The sequence below is a fragment of the Saccostrea cucullata genome, unplaced genomic scaffold (genome assembly GCF_032062105.1).
Source record: "Saccostrea cucullata isolate Sc308-1 unplaced genomic scaffold, CSIRO_AGI_Scuc_v1 ctg384, whole genome shotgun sequence".
In the NCBI taxonomy this organism is placed as follows: domain Eukaryota; kingdom Metazoa; phylum Mollusca; class Bivalvia; order Ostreida; family Ostreidae; genus Saccostrea; species Saccostrea cuccullata.
Window position 1 is genome coordinate 204,537 of NW_026928932.1, and position 15,952 is coordinate 220,488.

At 35.1% G+C, this 15,952-nt stretch overlaps 2 protein-coding genes and 1 pseudogene across 3 annotated transcripts; 2 read left to right on the top strand and 1 right to left on the bottom strand.

The window, feature by feature from the left end:
- Positions 1–1,771: 1,771 nt before the first annotated feature.
- On the top strand, positions 1,772–6,574 carry LOC134279295 (indoleamine 2,3-dioxygenase 2-like). Of its 2 annotated transcripts, none has more exons than XM_062761651.1 (14): positions 1,772–1,984; positions 2,106–2,204; positions 3,612–3,731; positions 3,831–3,949; positions 4,066–4,080; positions 4,174–4,276; positions 4,398–4,515; positions 4,870–4,921; positions 5,035–5,104; positions 5,235–5,310; positions 5,564–5,662; positions 5,811–5,907; positions 6,206–6,285; positions 6,369–6,574. In XM_062761651.1, exons 1-14 carry the CDS (start codon positions 1,907–1,909, stop codon positions 6,425–6,427), a joined length of 1,185 nt encoding a protein of 394 aa, XP_062617635.1. In that variant the 5' UTR covers positions 1,772–1,906; the 3' UTR covers positions 6,428–6,574. The 2 variants fall into 2 exon arrangements, with proteins under 2 accessions (XP_062617635.1, XP_062617637.1); XM_062761653.1 differs by having other exon boundaries at positions 5,814–5,907.
- A 2,819-nt stretch (positions 6,575–9,393) lies between these two features.
- On the top strand, positions 9,394–11,302 carry LOC134279284 (uncharacterized; annotated as a pseudogene).
- Positions 11,303–12,491: 1,189 nt separating this feature from the next.
- LOC134279285 (beta-1,3-galactosyltransferase 5-like) lies at positions 12,492–15,435 on the bottom strand. The gene is made up of 2 exons (XM_062761637.1): positions 15,310–15,435; positions 12,492–13,622 (listed from the first exon to the last, which is right to left on the bottom strand). Exons 1-2 carry the CDS (start codon positions 15,397–15,399, stop codon positions 12,531–12,533), a joined length of 1,182 nt encoding a protein of 393 aa, XP_062617621.1. The 5' UTR covers positions 15,400–15,435; the 3' UTR covers positions 12,492–12,530.
- Positions 15,436–15,952: the final 517 nt, after the last annotated feature.

Genomic DNA, 15,952 nt, shown 5'->3' on the forward strand with positions numbered 1-15,952 from the left:
TAGTTTGTTCTATGGTTATGTGCCTGTTAGCTTGTGTATGCGTGTTAGTTTGTTCAATGGTTGTGTGCCTGTTAGCTTGTGTATGCATGTTAGTTTGTTCTATGGTTGTGTGCCTGTTAGCTTTTGTATGCGTGTTAAGTTTGTTCTATGGTTGTATGCCTGTTAGTTTGTATATGCGTGTTAGTTTGTTCTTTGGTTGTGTGAATGTTGTTTATGCGTGTAAGTTTGTTCTTTGGTTGTATGAATGTTGTGTGTGCGTGTTAGTTTGTTCTATGGTTGTGTGAATGTTGTGTATGCGTGTTAGTTTCCTCTGTGGTTGTGTGAATATTGTGTATGCATGTTAGTTTGTTCTATGGTTGTGTGAATGTTGTGTATGCATGTTAGTTTGTTCTTTGGTTGGGTGAATGTTGTGTATGCATGTTAGTTTGTTCTATGGTTGTGTGAATGTTGTGTATGCATGTTAGTTTGTTCTATGGTTGTGTGAATGTTGTGTATGCGTGTTAGTTTGTTCTATAGTTGTTTGTGTTAGTTTGAATGCGTGTTAGTTTGTTCTATGGTTGTGTGAATGTTATGTTTGCGTGTTGGCTTGTTCTATATGGTTGTGTGAATGTTGTGTATACATGTGTGTTAGTTTGTTTTATGGTTGTGTGAATGTTGTGTATGCATGTTAGTTTGTGTATGCGTGTTAGTTTGTGTATGCATGTTACTCAGTAGTTTGTTTATGCATGTTAGCTTGTGTATGCATGTTAGTTTGTGTATGCGTGTTAGATGTGTATGCGTGTTAGTTTGTGTATGCATGTTAGATGTGTATGCATGTTAGTTTGTTCTATGGTTGTGTGCGTGTTAGTTTGTGTATGCATGTGAAATGTGTATGCGTGTTAGTTTGTTCTATGGTTGTGTGTGTGTTAGTTTGTGTATGCGTGTTAGTGTGTGTGTATGCGTATTAGATGTGTATGCATTTTAGTTTGTTTTTATGGTTGTACGCGTGTTAGTTTGTGTATGTTTGTTAGTTTGTTCTATGGTTGTGTGCGTGTTAGTTTGTCTCTGTGTGTTAGTTTATGTGTGGGTGTTAGATGCATATGCGTGTTAGATGTGTATGCGTGTTAGTTTGTGTATGCGTGTTAGTTTGTGTATGCGTGTTAGTTTGTGTATGCGTGTTAGTTTGTGTATACGTGTTAGTTTGTTTTATGCGAAACGGAAGTGATGTAATTTGCCTTAGAATCGAATTAAATCTTCCATTAAGTGGAAGGGTTAATTTTAACATGACTGGGATTTTGTATTCATCTTTAAACTTTGTATATACAAATTCAATATTTCACAGGCCTTTGGATCGCTTAAAAAAAATTTGTGTGTATTTTTTTTTCAGCACCTCAATTTTTTTTTCTAATCGATCTAAATGCCTGTGGTGTAAATCTACCCTTCAATATTTAAACAAATACCTTACTTGTCCTCATGAATCATTTTTCAATTAAAGTAAGTTGGAGGACATTAAATGACTTTTTTATTTCATATCAGTATTGTCTAACAATACATGTGCTTATATATAAAATAAGTATATGTATATACATACTCTGGAAGTATATCGATCAACATGACCAAGGCTTGTATTATTGCCTATAATACTGGGGTATACCCAAAAGACGGATATAAATTAAGCTATATATAGGAACGTGAACCGGACGAGATTTAAGTTCCGAAAATGTCGTAAGTGACACAATAGAACACGTATCACAGTCTTATGATATAACACTCTATTCAAGATAGTCACAGATAAATTTCCTGTCGGGGGCCCCTGAGTGTTAGCCTAGATATGTTACTACCGGGACAACATTGTACCTATGTTTAATATCTGTCCGTTGTCACCTACGAAGTAACTGACAAATGAGGATGTAAGATTTTAGACTCCATGGCCAAACTCCAAGAGGTCAATCTGAAGGACTTTGGGATTTCTACGACACTCGGTTTTCTTCTCAGCAGACCGTTAGTAAGTTATTGATGAAATAAAGTATGGGAACGCGGTGGGTACAAAATTTTTTAATCTAGTTGTTCTTAACAATTCAATTCTTTACATATTTAATTTTAATGAATGCCTGTGACATTCATAGGAAAAACTTCCGGAATATTTTGAGTCCTGGAATTCACTAGCATCAGAGGCGCCGATTTTGGCGAGTCGTGACAAAACACTACGGGAAAGAGTTCAAAGGGTAAGTTTCATTTACTTAAAAATATTCACAGATAGAAATATTCACATTTTAGTTTTATCTTTATAATTAAGATATTCTTTATTTCTTTTCTTTACATTTTAGATAAAATTATATCTTTTCAAATATTGATTGGGGTTTTGATATCAGGGAATGGAAGGGTTATTTAGATTACAAGCTGCAGAACTGTAGCTCTCCGAAAAATATATTGACAGACCGGAGAGCTACAGTGCCACCCATTGAAAAAAAACTGTAAATTGATTGCACACAAAAAGTTGCGCTTATTTCTGGATTAATTCTTCCAAATTCTTACCTCATTTATAAAAAAAAAAAACATATTTCAAGAAATTCCTTACGCATCTGTCAAGTACCCTCGTAGACGACATTTTCACGAAGCATGTTGGACCGAATTATCTTGCAAACCAAACTGGTAGTATATATGGATTTAATTTTCGATGATCTTAACTCCAGGGCCAGGAGGGCTATGAACAAAAATTTTAAGGGATGTTTTGTCGTGGAATAAGTGAAATAATTTGTTAGGAACACACGAGTAGTAATATTTTGAATTGACAGTTTAAAAACAATGGAGAAATAAATCGAGAAACAGCGCACTTTTTTGTGCGCAATAAATATACGGGTTTTTTTTTTTAATGGGTGACACTGTAACTCTCCAGTCTGCATGTCAATATATTTTTTCGGAGAGCTACAGTTCTGCAGCTATTGGATTACATGCACAGAATGTTTATTTTAGTTAATTATATAATTCGGTTTTTACCTGACAAACTAATGTATTAAAAAAGATGTTAAATAATAAAACAGTCATTTATTTATATTTTTTAATCGATGTCATTTTCTAATAAAGTGTCATCAAACAATAGATCCTTGAAAAATTGTTCTGTAAATACAAGATTAGTGTAAAATATCGAGCTAAAACTTATAGTCTAAGACTCTTTAAAATATGCGGAATTTAAAAACTGCATTACAAAAAACCTTCTCAGAATTAGCTTTTATTCGGTAAATATGTATAATAGACAATAGAGGATATTAAAACACAAGTGGTTTGACAGAAGGAAGAACAAGGATTAAGAAGATAGTTTTACAAAGTGGCTGCATGAGAAATCGTTACAATTACTTTCTGTCTTCATATAACGTTTGTTACAGAATGAACTATTGTTTAAATATCAAATAAAAAAAAATTCCCTAAAACATCACCCATTTTTTCATTTAAGGTTTGTATACACATGTATCGTGAAATCTCACTTTGAACTGTAAAAACAAGATATTTTCTGGAATCGATTTAAGAAATTTATGTGAGACTATATGGTAGGTCCCAAATAAATGATTCATATTTCTGTACAAACTGATGAATATTTGATGAAGTTTTGTTAAAATCTCTGTTTCTTTCGTTAGCTGCCTTTATTAGACCACGAACGCCTCACCACGTATCGTGAGCTACGGTTAGCCCACCTCATGTTATGCGCCATCGCTACCGGATACATATGGCAGGAAGGAGACCAGGGAGTTCCGAAAGTAAAGGGTTGATTATATTTTATAATATAAAATATGATCTAATATTTGATGAGACAATGTCCACAAACGACATATAACCCTGTACCGCCCGATTTTTAGGTGTTGCCCCGTGCCCTGGCTGTGCCGTGGTGTGGAGTTTCCAGGCGGCTCGGCCTTCAGCCAGTAATAAATCACGCCACATTCTGTCTTGCAAACGCCAAAATCAAGAACCCAGAAAGGTGCAACTTAATTCTGCTTCAGCCAAACGTTCAAATATTTTTCTTTCTGTTATTGATAACGGTGGAATTATCTTAAGTAATACTATTATGATCTATAAATTTTGCTCTTTTTCCAGGCCTGTCGACTTGTCGTAAGTATATGGCATATCCATCATTGTCGATTTTCCTTTGATTGCAGAATTATTTTTCAACTCTGTGTGTGTCTGTGTGTTTTTATTTTGAAGTAACTTGAGGTGTGTTTACGAGGTGGTGCCGGGTGGAAGACAGGCTGAATGGTTCATCATAGTCACCGCCATGATAGAACATGACTTCGCTCCCGCCATTACGGTACAGACTCTAGCTTAGAATTTCATCTCAAATTTAAAAATTTTATGATGTATTTTTGTTTTATATAGATGTGTATTTAATTTTGTTGGGCACTATATAAACATGCATGTGTATTTTTCAGATGATCATGGAAGCCATTTCCGCTGCAGACAAAGATGACGTCACCATGTACAAGAAATCAATGGCGGGAATCAGAGATGTAATAAACAAAATGAAGAATACATTCTCAAGAATGCATGGTAAATGCTTCTATCTTCAATAAAGATGTGACTTACCAGAAAATGTTTCCACCATTTATTCGTATATTGCACTGATCGATATAAACAAAATGAAAAATGTAATAGAATCCTTCATACTTGAATACTTGAAGATAAATATTTAATAATACGAGGGATAAACAAGCTTAGAGAATTGTTTATTTTTCCTTTAATATGCTTTTGAACACACATACACATTTTATTATATTATTTGAACACACACAAATTATTTATTGCAACACAAACCTTATACAAATTGATATGAAGTCGAATCAAAATAATTGGTTTTTGCAGAATGTTGCAGCTATGAATATTACAGATTTATGTCTTTTTTAGATGAATTAGACGCAGACGTCTTTTATAATGTCCTGCGTCCATATCTAAATGGGTAGGTTTACTGACATCTCCAAGTTCCCATGATATGATATCTCTACGTATGCTGATATAATTTTTAACCACGAGTGAATACTCAAATAGAATTCCCTTTTCTATTTATTATAGATGGGGAGGGAATGGATCGTCCCTCCCGGAGGGTTTAATCTACGAGGGGGTCTCAGACGAACCCCAGAAGGTAGAATTTGATAATAAGTAAATTTACAGAAAGGTTGAGACAGTTAACTCAAATAAATGTACTGAAAACTTCAAGGGAAAACAATGTTCGAAACGCCTTTATAATGTATCTGGTGTGTGTTCTGTTCTAGATGATTGGGGGTAGTGCTGCACAAAGCAGTTCGCTACAGCTAGTAGACGCTGCCTTGGGGATAAAGCACGATAAAGGTAAACCCTAATGGATTTAGGAATACTTTGTCAGAGAATGCTCATTAAATTAAAGATTCAGATTGGTTACGAGAAGTTTTTTGGCCTCCAACAAGCTCATATTCGACCAGTTTGTTAAAAAGATATAAAAAACAACGCCTTCCATTAGGTCCCTGCTTCTACAGGGTGTACAATAAGCTGCATGTTCCTTATTTTCTGACTGTTCAGCCAATGCCTCTTCCACTTTATATTCACTAATAATCTTCTATCACAGATATCGAGGATTTTTTGAACAAAATGCGTTCCTACATGCCGCCTAAACACGTGGAGTTTATAGAGATGATTTCTAGACAGACCAACCTCAGGCAGTACGGTGAGACCCCTATCTATCATTCTCTCCGAATTCTATATTGTAAAGTTGTTAAAGTCTTTGTTTTCAGCACCGTTATAAGGTTCATTTCTTAATATCACATTTCATTAGTAAATCAATGTTGATGGTAACTGTCTGTTATTTACAAAAGCAGCAGGGGACCGCGGAGGGGACATCAAACTCTCCTATAATGAAGCAGTTCAGGCAGTCGTTAACTTCCGGTCCTATCATATACAGATCGTCACCAAGTAAGTTATACATATACATACAATCATGAAGGCTCGATCCATAACAAACATCAACGTACACAGTACGTATTTAGTCTACCGTATTGTTAACCACTTCCCGTTAATTAGTGCCGCATACATCCCTATATATACATGTAACTTCATGCTGTGAAGAACTTCCGGTTTAACTGTAAAGTTGTTGACTTTCATTGCATTGTCTACACTATTTATTGATTTTCGTACGTTAACATGCCTATCCGAACTTCAGATAAAGCGCAGACAAACATAAATTTAATACTTGTATGCCTTTTTAATTTAGGTACATCATAATTACGTCAAACAAGGAATCAAGAAGCCGAGACTACGAGTCCGTGTCCAAGAAAGGCACAGGCGGATCCAGTAAGTTCTCTTTAGATTGGGCGTGTACTCATTTCGATTTCGTTAATTCATCAGATATGGTGACTTCTGTCTTCAACTTCCAGGTTTGGTTCCATTCTTGAAGTGTATACGTGAAGCTACAGTTAGAACACTCATAGACTGAAGGTTGTAGTATTACTTTAAATTGGACTCCTTGCAGCAACAACTTTACATGTTAATAAAATTTCCAGCAGGACAACATCAACAAGGGATCAAAAATTATAATCTAAAATGATACTAGTTTATACTTAAATAAAACATTATTATCTTATATTGTTAAAATTATTTTTGCTGGACTTGCAAAGGAATAGCAAAGAAATCCTGTGGGTCAAACTCAAGGATCAAATTCAAAAGGATAGCGGAGGAATCCAAAGGTTATATAGGCAGGATCTAACTTACAGGACATGAATCCTAAGATTATGTACATGTGTAGGCAAAATCAAAATAGGAGGGATATTAGAAAGGAACCCTTACATTAAAAAGTCAGGATCAAGCTCACTTGGATATAAAAGACGACTCTCAAGATTTTATAGGCAAGATCAGAATCACAGGAATAAAAGAGAGGAACCCTTGGATTATGTAGGCATTAGGCAAGATCAAACTCAAAGGGAAGGGATAAAAGAGAGGAACCCTTGGATTATGTAGACAAGATCAAACTCACAGGAATATAAGAGAGGAACCCTTGGATTATGTAGGCAAGATCAAACTCGAAGGAATATAAGAGAGGAACCCTTGGATTATATATGTAGACAAGATCAAATTCACAGGAATAAAAGAGAGGAACCCTTGGATTATATATGTAGACAAGATCAAATTCACAGGAATAAAAGAGAGGAACCCTTGGATTATATATGTAGACAAGATCAAATTCACAGGAATAAAAGAGAGGAACCCTTGGATTATATATGTAGACAAGATCAAATTCACAGGAATATAAGAGAAAGAGAGGAACCCTTGGATTATATATGTAGACAAGATCAAATTCACAGGAATAAAAGAGAACCCTTGGATTAAATATGTAGACAAGATCAAACTCACAGGAATAAAAGAGAAAAACCCTTAAGGAATTATATATGTAGACAAGATCAAATTCACAGGAATATAATAGAGTAACCCTTGGATTATATATGTAGACAAGATCAAATTCACAGGAATAAAAGAGAGAGGAACCCTTGGATTATATATGTAGACAAGATCAAATTCACAGGAATATAAGAGAAGCTTAAAATATGTAGACAAGATCAAACTCACAGGAATATAAGAGAAGCTTAAATTATGTAGACAAGATCAAACTCACAGGAATATAAGAGAAGCTTAAATTATGTAGACAAGATCAAACTCACAGGAATATAAGAGAAGCTTAAATTATGTAGACAAGATCAAACTCACAGGAATATAAGAGAAGCTTAAATTATGTAGACAAGATCAAACTCACAGGAATATAAGAGAGAAACCCTTGGATTAGGTAGGCAAAATCAAATTCACAGGAAAATAAATGAGTAACCCTTGGATTATGTAGAAACGATCAAACTCACAGGAATATAGGAGATGGATTCTAAGATTATGTAGACAAGATCAAACTCACAGGGAAAGCATAGGGATTCTAAGATTATATAAAGTCTTGATTAAACTCACATGGATTGATGGATATGTGTATATGGTTTCTTTTTTAAAACCAGAAATTGTGGACAAATTGACGGAACAGATAAGGCGAGAACGATAAAAAAAAATTTCGTATATGAAAAAAAAATTCTTGTTTCCACGAGATTTTGTGACGTAGTTAAAAAGTGTCGACTTACGACATTTGAATCTAGTATATTTTCTACAAATAAAGCACCCCTTTAACTGTGTTTAATGAATTTAAATATCCCCAACAAAGCATGCAGATTTGGTATATTGTCATTTAAAACATTATTACAAGTCATCTAGCTTCTTTTAACAGTTAAAATCGAAACTCGGAACTTCCGTTATTCCGTTCAATATTTTCCTTATTATTTTGTTCGGTTTATTGATTCCATCTTACTGTGTATGGACCTTTTTTTCTCTCTCTCTTAATTTAATGTATTTTGGTGTTTATATCAGACACTTTTCAAAGTCGGGGGGTGTTCTGTATATACAAAACAGGTGCCCGTGGTTTATATGTTTGTTCAAATTAACGTCATATGATAATTAATTTCTCTTTCCGGGAAATCTCAGAGACGGAAGTGTGGGACAAAAAAAATCCTTCGGGTAAGAAAAGGTCTTATAATGGGGCGGGAAAGGTGTGTACGTAAGTGTTTATTTTCTTAAATCATGATTTAATTATAATTTACATTGGCCATGTTGATAAAGCATGCATTAATACATGTTAGTACATATGTTGATTTTGTGTTATCGGAGTTAAAAATAGCGATTAAATATAAACATCGCTTTTCCATGGTATTTATACACCTTACATCAGTGGTGGATATTATACATGTCCTATAATTATTTTCAAAATATTTATACTTTGCCCTCGTGTTTTCACAGAACTACGACCTCCCCTGACTTAAGAAGACATCAAGTGGTTAGATTAATTGTGAAAAATCTCCCTTTTTCTAATAGAGAGATGATCGAATAAAAAACAACATTAAGATGAAACATTAATAGGAAATATTGACAATACATATCAACAATTGAATATAGGCACTTGCAACATCTTAAGAATCATAATTTTAGTGTGTGTGTGTGTGTGTGTGTGTGTGTGCTCAGCACGTAAAGCCTTGCCATCAAGTTGACTGGAGTGTTAAAAATATTAAAAACAACACGTTATTGTAAAGTCACACAATTATTAAAAAAAATTGTTCAAAATAGATGTTATTTAAAATTGTTAATACGTCATCATATGCATCTTTTGTCTGCAAATTAAGTGTTTCAGTTTATAAAAAAATTAAAATCTGATACATTATTTTTTACGAAGTCTAAACGAAATCTAGCAGATATTTCTTTTTTATAAATCTAAATCTGTTTTTATAATCCTGGGAGGTCTTCCCCTCCGTACTTTCCCTCTCGACTGTCGAAGTCCTCGACGGAATACATAACAAAATAGAGTTTATTTTCAGTAAATACATAAATTTGATATTCATCAATTATTTTTTCAGACATGGACCCGTTTCTGTGGATGGTCCCTATTTCAGTTTCACGAGGATGCAGACCGCGTTTGCCCCAGAAACACGACTTGGAATCTTTGCGAAATTTTCTGAAAAATGGAAACACACGTCGTGACATGGTCAAAGCTTTACAAACAATCGGGCTTTTTGATCGGAGTCTGGATTCGGACTCAATCACACCCGAAGAAATATTCCAGTTTCTTGTTTTCGAAGTTCACTGTTTTGAGTCTGTGGATGATTTGGCCAGACGTCTGTTCGACTATGGTTTTCACAATCTGACCAGAATTCTTTATATGCATTACTTGCAAACAGAAAACAAGTCCAATTCCCTCGTCACTGTTAAGCGATCAGTACCCCAAAACAAAAAGACAATTCACATTTTCTTTAAAAATCTAAAACGTTTGGTTCACAACGCACAGTTTAAAAATCCTAGAGAGTTCTTCAGGAGACAAGCTCGACAACTGCGGAATCAGATAGGACAAGAAAGGACAGAATCGAAAAGGCAATTTCTGACCGACAAATACATAGCGTTGTTGGGAGCAGAAATTGATCCTATTGCGATCACATATGACACAACGCTACCAGACCAAAATATATTTGAGGAACTGAAGGCTCTTGCCGGCACATCAACTGATGCGTCCATATCTGAGGTTGTTTTTTACGGAAGGAAAGCCAGCAAAATTTTCTGAAGGTGAAAACATGGTAAAGCAAGCCCACTGTTGCGCCAACTTTACTGGGCCGTGTCTAGAGATAGCCAACATGATATACATAGATGTTTACTTTAAGTTGTGGCAGTTTGAGCAGGCGCCGACGGACGAATTGAAGGAGTCGCTCCTGTTTGAAGGCAGCAAAGGATTATGGGCCCTGAGCGAGGAGGAGGAAAAAATTAGAAACCTTTGGAAGAGGATGTTCCTGCTGAGGATGATCTTCTGTCTGATAGGACTCAGTAACAAAGGCCGCTGTATCCCAGGCTGTGTCATTTCTAAGGAAGATGTGGAGAGAGCAGAGCGGTATATGCACGAAATTGATTTAAAGGACATTGAGGCGCGAAGGGAGATGATGTATTATATAGCCAAGGCGCGGATTCAGGAACTAAAAGGACAATTCTACGATGCATGTATCGAAATTGACAAGGCGTCAGAGATAGCACATTCTGGAAATTTTAAGGAAATAGACTCAATAAATGATTACAGATCTCTCTTGATAGACCTGGATTCGGAAACTGAAGCGAAAACAATCAACGATGAGGAATCTGTTGATTTGGGTGAAGCCCCTGCATTAATTTCCTTTTCAGAGTCAATAGAGCTGACGGATGTTGTGAGTTTTACAGGAACAGAGACGGCGTCCTCTGATCGTAGCTGTAATTCTCCAGAATCTCACCCTTTCAGTGATTTGTCAATGGAGTCCACGACCGAAAACACGTGGTCTATTTTAGGGGGACAGTTCCCTTCTGCCTCATCTCCTGTGGAATCAGAACTGGTTCCGTGTTATCCACAAATCAGAGTAGAACCAGTACAGGAAACAGATGTTCAAATTATACCCAGAAGCTCTCTGGATATACAGAGTGCACCGGATCTTAGAAATTCTTCCGTGTTACGTCACAGGAATGACGTAATTAACAGTGAAACCGGAGGACAAGAAGTAACTCGTGCAAGATCTGCTTCTTCCTATGATATACCGTCTGCTGACAACATTAAATTATCTCCTGCTTCCTTTGAAAATGACTGACATGATGTTTATAATGGAATTTTTGTAAGCTTAATAATATGTTTTGCTGACGGTGTAGCCGATCATGGGACAAGCGCAGTTTTGTATTTATAGGAGGAAAACATCAAAACCTCCAACACACATATCCTCACTCGGCACTAAACATCTGGATATAGTTAGATGCATTATACCTAGATCACATGAGTTATATCATTAAATTAATATAAAAGTTTTCTTTTCCATGAAGTGTAAAATTCTGACAAAGAAAGTTTTCAACTTTATATATTTTCAGGTTCGAAATGGTTGCTCGAGCGCTAGCAACTACGTTAGTGCAGATTTCTGGAATACGCATGCTCGGCTTCACGGTCGGGCATTCTGGGAAAATTTCTCGGTCTAGCTGTGAAAACTAATATAGATAGACCACATGATAACAATTTCGTTGTGTCATTAAATAACACGGGTTTTTTCTGTTTGATTCTGAAGTTTATTTATTGCGTAACTTAAACTTTAAAGTTATAACTACACACAACAAAAACTTATGTCAAATAATGCCAAGATTCTAGACATCTAGCTTGCGAGATATACCACCTTCCTGGATAATACCGTCAACCTCATATTTTGTTTTCTTTTCAAAGTTTTCAAAATTATATAAAAAAGGTTTTTTTACAAAGTTTTTTTTTCAATTTTGATTCCGTATAAGTTTTTAAACATTTCTAAATACTAATAATAACATAAGTGATAGGTTTAATTTCGCAGAAAAATGATAAATCGCGAATATAGTGAAATTGAAACCATCCTGATTATTTGCCAATCTACAGCATACACGTGAAGTATGAAAGTCCTAGCACCAACTGCTCAAAAGTTATGGCCAGGTTATAGTTTGTATTTTCTAAAAGTGGGTCAAACACCAATGTCAAATTTGGTGGTGCCCAAAGAAAGGTCTTGTCACAAGGAGTGTGCTTTTGAACAATGAAAGTTATAGCCTCATTCAGTCAAAGTTATGGACAAGGTTTTTTTTTCAGAAACAAACAGACAGACTGACAGAAAGATGGACGGACAGGAAAAAAACACTCAGTATATAATCCCGAATCTTTGAGTACGGGGACACAAAAATAGAATATTACTTAAGAAGACCATCCATGAATCAGTTTCTGCAATTATTGTTTGCTGAGAGTTTTAAGGATTACGCGTGTAACTTTGGCAAGTGTACCTGTATTTTGATAACAAGAGGCAAAGATGTGATCTTCTATCCAGTTATTATAGTTTTCCCCTCGCTTTGTACATCACGTCAATTATACTGCTTCTGGCCATATTGACTTTTATCCGTTGGATTCGGGGGTCACACAAAAGAAATGAAATTTAATGAAAAATTTATTTATAACTCAAGAGTATTCAACAGTCAGTTTCTTCAGAGCGTATTTTCTCCCAAAGGTAATACATATATTTAAAATTAACTTTGGTAGCAGATATTCTATTATCATTGACAAAATCACAATAATTTGGTTTGTAATCCAACCAGAATGTAAATCCTGGTATATAGACGTGTCGAGCGTCTATAACTTTAGCTAAGATACCCGTTATATAGGCGTCCTCTATTGGTATATAGGGCATATATTCTGAAGCACTAAATATTCTAGATGCAATGTTAGCGGAAATGACGTAGGTATTACCGTAAGCGTATGGTGGAAAATGAGGAAACGGATAGTTGTTCTCGCTGACTTTCCACATCCCACGTCGCCTGACTTTAGCGTCACCGTTAATGTTTCCAAATATAACACCGTTCCGATCCACTTTGTGGTAGTATCCCTCTAGTGTAGCTATCAGGAGAGGCAGGTGGACAAACGTGTCGTCATCCGCCTTCAGAATGAACTTAACATCGGGGCAGTTTAAGTATGTCCACCTGATCCCAGAGAGAATTTTTAGAGACAGATTTTGATAGGTGTCAAGGAAATCACATTGCACGATATCGTTGTACTCAGTCACCTCGTCCTGAATTGTTTGAAGAGTGGTGATGTTTTCGATGATGCCTAATAAGAAAACAAGCTTGGCTCTTCCTTTGATGGACTGAAGGGGCCATTTACCCCCATGAGACACACTACCCCAAGTAGCCCGAATTGCCTTACGCTCTTCTACGTGGGAAGGAGACGAAGGTACTAATATCATTAGAGCTGGCGGATAAAACGGGTCACACACATCCTTTGGTTGATTCATAAATCTATAAATGAATTTATTTACTTTGGTTTTCCTAAGTTGGAAATACAAAGCGTATTTCATTCCAGCAGAAGTATCGTTGGATTGGACACATTTGCTGCCGGTACATTTCTCTACCGGAACTAAATTCACTGGTCGCCATCTTCGACCAGAGTTCCGGAAGTGAAAGTTTTTTATGAGTATTAAACCAGTGATTAGAATAATAATTAATAAAAATCCCAGAATCCTAGAGTTTATACGACAGTTCCGGATCGTCTTCATAGAGTCTGTATCCTAGGGGAAAAAAGAAAAATAAGTATGACAGCGGGTAAGTAGTTTAAAATGAAACAAAGTTGAAATAAATACTCCCGAACTTAATTGAGTATTGAAGCATGTACATGTATTTCTGAACCATGCTTTCTAAATGATACCAATTTTACCTTGTGACATCGTAATACCTAGAACCCAGTGTTGACAGTTTGGATAAGTGATCAGCTTAACCACTTAGGCAGTGTTATTGTATGGACGTCACCGGTACAATTTCCACACCTAATTATCAATTCTCGTGTGAGGGCCCTGCATTACGGGTGATAATCTCCTTACTCCCGATACACCTCTATCAATGAATGACGAAGGATGAAGGTGCACATCCTTCCAATGTGACGTACGACGATCAGCTCTCTCCAATCAAAGGAGCCTGAAGTTTTTATCGTTAAAATAAATCCGGAAAGGAAAAAAAATTTCCTACCCTCAACTAAAAAAACCTTCCGGATTTTCTTTTTATGCGATAAAAACTTCAGACTCCTGTGTCCCAATGCTATTTAACTAATTCTTATTTAAACTGGGAATATTGTTAGTTATATATTAAATAATTTTAGAATCAGTTTCAGATTCAATTCTAGATCACTATTAAGTAGAGATGATCGTACTTATTAAGTTACAAAACGAAGTAAAAATTCAAAAGTATTTTGAAAAATAAAATCATTTCATTGTGTTTTAAAAATTTTAAACTTTGATGATTTAATTGAAATTTACTACGTATTAAATTGTTTTTAATTTCGATAAATAAAATGAGAAATAGATCATGCATTAATCTAGCAAGGTGGAAGACAAATCCCATTGAAATACTAGTATATGAATCCATACTAATGATATGATAAGATTGGACCTAAATCTACGTTTTTTTAAAAAAGACATGCAAAAATAAATTGTCTGTGGGTTTAAAAGCAAGATAGACAAAAAAAAAAATAATTGTACGTTACTTGTATATTTCTTTTAATCTTAATATTCTCTAATTTTGTTTTATTTCTATTCAACACCTATTTTTTCAGCACATGCAATAATTTTGGTAATTTGATAAAATTATAACATATTTAGCATTAACTACGAACAGTGTGGAACATAATTTTATTTGACAATTTCAGTTCTCTAGACTATTTTATATTGATCAAAGTTAATTCCTTCTTAGTTCGGAAGGGTGGAGGGGGTTACACCGTGTATTTATATTGAAAGCATGAATTGATCTTTGATAGTGCACATGTGTGTTTTGAAGACGATTATACTAAACAAACAGTAAACGCTCTATTATTAGGTGTGTCCGGGACACGGTGTCGGGAAACAGCGGGGGGTCGTCTGCCCCGATCACTGGGTAATCAATGCCAGTTCTATGTCGGGATCCTAATCTTAATATTATCCTTGACTAGCTGCTTTTTAAGATACATATATAAGGACTGCATATAAATACATGTACCCCGAAATTAGAACTCGGTTAGAATGTTATTTTCGTTATTACTAGACTTCATTATTTACATGTCTATAAGGTTCCTAAGTTAATATTTATTGATATATGATGTCTGCTCTAGCGAGCACCCCATACGTGAAGAAAAAGTTTGTAAACAAAGAAATGCTTCGTTAAGATGCTCTTCTGGTGAAGTACAGTATCAGGTTTAACTAATTAACACAGAAAACCTTGAAAACGTACCATGTTGTCAGCCGTCTCCTGGAGTCTGAGGAGGTAGTGGTCCAGCCGCGCGCTCCGTCCTCCCACAAAAACAGCCCCCTCCCTCCGCATCAGACACGCTTATCTTCCCACATCGCAGAAAATCACGTGCACACACGTGCGATGTTTGGGGAAGGTGTCAAAATGAAGATTTATTATTTTCCACAAAAATTGTTTTACTTTTTGAATTTATCTCTAATGAAACAACCCTAAATTAATTGAGCAATTTTCCTTTTATATTTGAACTGATTAAATTAAGTTATGCAAAACTGGACCTTTGAATAATCCAAAATATATTGTTTTTTAAGTTTTAATTGGCAGAATTAACAATGTGAATATTTTTTAAATTAATATCATAGAATACCAATTCAAATGTTGTCTTTAAATTTGAATTTAAAACAATTCTTTACTTTATTTCTGATTTTACTTAATTGTCCCTGAAAATGTTTTTAAAACAAGAAATATGAAAGCATATATAAAATTCTTTAGTGATGATATTTTTAGTTACTTTGTTTTTCTTCTATGTAGGTGACACACAAAATTAACATTATTTAAAAAAACACATACATAATGAATGTTTAATAATGGAAATTGTAACTACCCTTTTTTACATGTAGTGATCGTT

Coding starts and splice junctions, on each gene's coding strand:
- LOC134279285 (XM_062761637.1), bottom strand. CDS start 15,399: ATGCGGAGGGAGGGGGCTGTTTTTGTGGGAGGACGGAGCGCGCGGCTG. Junction 13,623..15,309: donor AGGAGACGGCTGACAACATG/GTACGTTTTCAA, acceptor TTTTTCCCCTAG/GATACAGACTCTATGAAGAC.
- LOC134279295 (XM_062761651.1), top strand. CDS start 1,907: ATGGCCAAACTCCAAGAGGTCAATCTGAAGGACTTTGGGATTTCTACG. Junction 4,277..4,397: donor ACTTCGCTCCCGCCATTACG/GTACAGACTCTA, acceptor TGTATTTTTCAG/ATGATCATGGAAGCCATTTC. Junction 4,922..5,034: donor CTGCGTCCATATCTAAATGG/GTAGGTTTACTG, acceptor TATTTATTATAG/ATGGGGAGGGAATGGATCGT.